We start from the raw sequence: 5,409 nt of genomic DNA on the forward strand, positions 1-5,409 counted from the left end.
CTTCACGTTCACCTTCACCTTCTACTTCACGCACAGCTGCTGATTCTCCTTCACCTGCACAGTTCATCTCTCCCTCGGCCGAGCTTCACTCTTCAAGCCCGACGCAGGTACTCTCATCTTTCTCTTCCTTTGTTGAACCATATGTATGGAGTGATTCAAATCTACGAATTTCTCTTGGTAATTTTTGTTTGATTTTGGTTTCTATCTCTGTTGGACAACTGGAAATCATGGAGCGATTTTGATTTTGGTTTCTTTCCCTATTAACGTATCAGATTTGCGATTTAGGTTTTGGGTCTAGGGTGTGGATTTTGGAAAATGAGAACTTCTATGATCTTTGTTGTTATGGGTTGTTTTTGATTGTTGATTCTTGGAAGTTCTGAGTTTGAGATGAACCTCAACCAAATGGGTTTTTATTTCCTTTTGATTTTTTGTGGCTCTTGGCTCTTTGTTTGATTCTCGTGTACAGGAAATTTTTAGATCCTCTGTTCTCTTTCCCCTCAAGGCATACTGGTGAATGATGCTGCATGTTCTTCCTAATATTCCTATATTGTTGGAGGTTGTTGGTTTCTGAATAAATCCTACCTCTATATATTTCATATATGGTCTGTCTTTTTATTTCATTTCACTATGTTTTTTGTTCTTTCTGAGAAGTGTATCATTTAATCAGCTGTACGTTTTGTTACTATGTTTCGTTCATGAGATTGGATTGATTAATATGATATTGGGTTTTATCATTTGGTGTATCTGGTTAACCTTAATTAATCTCAACTGTTCATTAATCCGAAACACTCGATTTTAGGACCTTAATTTGCTCTTATGAAACTAATCAACAAGGTTTTTTTTAATCTTATCATGATTCTAATCTTCAGCTTCACATTTGTATTTTGAATTCTTGCTAGCATCGATCGTTCCAGATCTGTTGGTTAATGCTTTCATGGTGAGTTGGTAGTGTCGTGATACTACTCTTTATGATCTCCTTTCCGAATTTAGTGTCCAACAATTCTATTTTTAGGAGATTGAGAAACATGTTAGTGTTTCCTACAATCCTACGGCACCTTAAAAGCTGTCTCATTAACTTGATTCAAATGGTAGCTGCATATATACTCTTTTGATTCATGGCTTGCCCTCCTCCATCTATGGGAAAGACAACCCTGCTCTCACGTAACCTAGCCCCCCACCTGAGCTTAGGTCATTGCCCTTCCAAAAGGAAAGCTTTAGGCATCTGCTCAAGTTGTTTCTTAGGATTTAGGAAGAACAAATGATTGATTGATCTCTACCAAGAACAATAGCTAGCTAGCTAGTGTGAGTCTGAAAGGACAAGCATAAAGGGAACTTTGGGGGTCTGTAGTCCTAGGCTTGTTTTAAGGAAGAGTACACCTTGTCCTTGTGTACGTAGTTGCTGGGATAAACCCCTCTTAGTGGTGTCAAGTAGTTTTCATTAGTAGCAGCTCAAGAGTTGCAGAGTCTGAGGGAGCGGAGGGTTTGAGAGGATTGTTTAAACTTTTCCCAAAAATAAAATGATTTTAAGTCAATCTAGAGTAAATCCATTAAATTCTACATACTTTAGTTCAAATGCTTATATATATAAGACCCTCTTTTACTTTATGCGATTTTATCTTTTAGACTTCAATTTCTAATTATGCAAATTTAAAACTTGAGTTTACCAAGAATTTGATTCATTTTTCTTAAATAAATAATATAAATGACATGAAAAATAAGCAACAACTTCATCTAGTCATTTGCAATTGTCGCATAGATAAAAATCTTGTTTTTTTGAAATGTGTCATTGTATGGATTGCTTGGCCAGAAATCAGAAATTATATTTTTGAATTATTGGGCAGGCAATCCATACAATGATTGTTGGGCAGGCAACATCCTGCTTAACCCAGAAAAAATCATATTGTTTTAAGAATCATATCAAATTTCTCTTGATATTTGAGGAATGGTGCATTAAAGGATATGCATCTCTTAGCTAATTAACTGAAAGACATGTGCAATCATACTTTATGCTTTCAATTCTTTTGCCATGAAATTATGTTGGCTTCTTCATTTTATATGCATAACTGATTGAAAGTTATGGTACTTTTACTGCCTTTAAGGCTATGGTACTGCGGAAAGTTGATATTGGATTATAAATTTTTAGGAACTAATGGCTTACCTTGGTTGTTGATTTTGTCAAGTAGTTGTTGTAAAGCTAGGTAGATGCTTTACTGGTTTTTGTTGAGTTTATTTTCTTTTCACCTTGTACTATATTTGCCCATTTATCACTATACGGTAGAGGATTTATATACCATGATTTCCTCATGTCCCTTTAAATGCCTCACTCCTTGGCATGTTGATTTAGCAGATTGAGGTGTCCTAAACTCTCTGGCCATGAAACTCTACATCTGGTCAAGGAAAATGGGTGATAAGTTGGATTAAATAGTGCAAGGATGATTTGTATCTCATGGGACTAGAAATTATGGGCACTCTTTATTGAATAATAACTTTATTGAATTTTTAATTTTTTGTCTGACAACAATTAATACCTATCATAGTATTTTCAATAAAAGGGAATACGAAAAGAAATTTGATATGGTTTTTATTTATGAGCTCTAGCAAATCTTTCTTCGAGTAGGGAATAAGAACAGAAATTTATGATAAAAATTGAAAAAGACCCCAAGTTACCTTTTAATTATATCTCATGTCTCTAACCATTTGAAATTGAAGTGATTGAAAGCAGAACCTAAGAGCAAGTTCTTCCAACTTCGCAAGTATAAATTAATTTATGTTATATAAAATATATGTATAGGAACATCATAGAGAAATTAAATAATTAAAACGAGCCTTAAGTTAAAAATTCATTCATACACTTGAACGCTAATTCATAATTCCATCTAACTAGAGGTAGCTCGAAAGCTGTCAAAATATATATCGTAGATCCTTTTGAGATCAAATGAGGAAACATTCCATATATAACCATTCAATGGAAGTGGAGGAAGATGATTAATCTCCTGGTTTCCAGCTTCTACGACTGTCACTTCCTCCGACATACCTTCCTTGGAAAGATGCTTAACAAGCACTGCTTTTGTGGCAGAATCAGGCATGAAATTAGAGTCCCTCATATCTTGGAAAGTCTTAAACGCACGATCAACCTTCCCACGCCTAAGATAAGCACGGATGAGAATCTGAAACATAAATGCATCAGGCTTTAAATTATTCCGTTGAACCATTCGAAAAAGCTTCAACACTGTGCGCAAGTCTTTCTTAACCGAGAAATATTGCATCAATCCAGTAAAAGTTGGGATATCCGGAAGAATCCCACGTAAAATCATCTCGTCAAGAAAATCTAATGGGCCACGAAGAACCACATATTGTCTACGTGACACTCTTCGCATTAGTGACGAGTACAAAATCATGTGATGAAACTTTGATAGAGGGTGACAAATTTCTTCCGCACGACGAAAAAGTCTTAAAATACCTCTCACCGTACGACGGTCAATAATATAGTTAAGAGTAACATAAGATAAGCTAATTCCATCCTCCTTTAATTTTGTGACAAGTTCACCATCCCAATAATCTTTAAATCGTTTTTCCCTCGCCTCACCATAAAAACCCCTACTCCACCGCAATGTTAAGATTTTCAACATTGTTGATGCCGTGTACGCATCATGAGTGAATCGTCCCGGTTTATTGCCCAACCAACAATAAAACGCCCATATATCGTCAACACTATTGTTCGGTAACATTCGCCAAAGAATCTTGCAGACTAGGACACTTGTCCAAGCCAAATTTGTGTCATCCAATGCCGATAAAATTTCCGGCTCAAATTTGATTTTTGACGCCAACTCCACATCTCCTCCATCCTCATCCTCCTCATCATCATCCTCTCCCTCCTCATGACTACATTGACGCAATGGCAAAAGTACTCCATCAATCTGCATTTCATTCCTAAGATCACTAACAACTTCGAACCGTCTTGCATCCACAAACCCCTTTAACAAAGCAGTGTACATCCTCGAGGAGCGCTTGATCCTCATTCTCGGCAATATATGGAACACCTCTATGGCAGAGTCCAATTTGCTTGAACTTACAAGGTGTTCAATTATGGTTGCGTACGTTCGAGGGTTAGGAACCGCGTTCTCCTCCATCATCTTATAAAAAACCTTCACGGCCTCGAAATCGTTGCCCGCTTTGGCATGAACACCCATGAGTATGTTGTACGCCTCAATGCATCGACGGCCCCTACGACCTTTTGTCTTATCCCAAAGGCGCAGTACGGAGTCGACATCTCCGGAAGCCGCGTACCACATGAACTCGTCCATATCAATGCTTTCTTTGCTAACGCCAGGGAATTCATTGTTACGAATGGAGTCAATCAAGCCTTGAAGCTCAGAGAATCTTCGAAACCTGGCAAGGACTATGCCCAAAGCTTTGAGGGTCGTTCGGGAATGTGAAAAATGCGGAACCTTCTCTAGGATTTTTACAAGCGAGAGAGCGGAGTCTGCTGACGGCGCGTACTGGAGGGCGCGAGAGACCACAAAGGAGTCCAAAAGAGGAGTGTTCACAAGAGATGTAAGCGACTTCAACGATGCATTGGACTTGAGAGCGTGTTTGAGGGAGGAAATAAGTTGGCTTCTTTGGAAATAAAGGGAGATTGCGTTCAAGGATGACAATGGCGTCAATGAACTCCTAGACAACGTGCTGTAAGAGAAACTTTGCCGAAACAACTGCTTTAAATACATCCTCAATGAGAGCCGATTGAATGACTATTCGAAGGGAAGAGAAGGATGGAAGCAAGGTCGACAATTTTCTCAATAGAATTAATTTGTCACTCAGGTGAAAGCTAAGAATCTGAAAGTTGAAACTAACTGTATGTTAAAACACAAAATCAATTCAATTTAAAACAAACGCAAGAGACACTTTTCTTGAAAATAAGTGATAATTAGAAATAAATAAGAAGTACTTGTATGAAAGAACACATGATAAACAAGACCAAACAAGAATTCAAGACCAGGATTAAAAAATATATATATACACATCAACAATTAAAGACTGCATATCAAGATTTAAATAAAAATAATAATAAAAAAGCCAACTTGAAAGCGACAGAATTCTAGTAATTTAAAGACACGACTAACAAAGTAAGGATCACAGTAATCTAGTTCAAAGTTCGTCTTTGCTATTTCTGAAAATCATTGTCATACCCAGACAAGCAAATGTAGGCTTGGCTGGACAAGTCTTCTATAATATAAGATAACAAAATAAAACGCTAGAACCAAGTGAATGATGGTTGCCTTTTTGGCCCTTTAATTTGCAATGGAAATAGTAGAAAATTATGTAATTAATTTCAAGAAAGATGTGGCATGAATTAAATAATTTGACCCTGTCCCACCTTCATTTTATTGGGCTGACGTGACAGTGCTCATC

General features: G+C 37.1%; 1 protein-coding gene across 1 annotated transcript; it reads right to left on the reverse strand.

Annotated features, from left to right (window-relative positions):
• Positions 1-2,876: 2,876 nt before the first annotated feature.
• LOC132165191 (pentatricopeptide repeat-containing protein At5g66631-like) lies at positions 2,877-4,724 on the reverse strand. Its single transcript, XM_059575678.1, has one exon. It carries the CDS (start codon positions 4,722-4,724, stop codon positions 2,877-2,879), a length of 1,848 nt encoding a protein of 615 aa, XP_059431661.1.
• Positions 4,725-5,409: the final 685 nt, after the last annotated feature.

This window comes from Corylus avellana, chromosome ca11 (assembly GCF_901000735.1).
Source record: "Corylus avellana chromosome ca11, CavTom2PMs-1.0".
In the NCBI taxonomy this organism is placed as follows: domain Eukaryota; kingdom Viridiplantae; phylum Streptophyta; class Magnoliopsida; order Fagales; family Betulaceae; genus Corylus; species Corylus avellana.

Excerpts from the sequence above, each read along its gene's own strand:
- LOC132165191 (XM_059575678.1), bottom strand. The coding sequence starts at position 4,724 with ATGTATTTAAAGCAGTTGTTTCGGCAAAGTTTCTCTTACAGCACGTTG.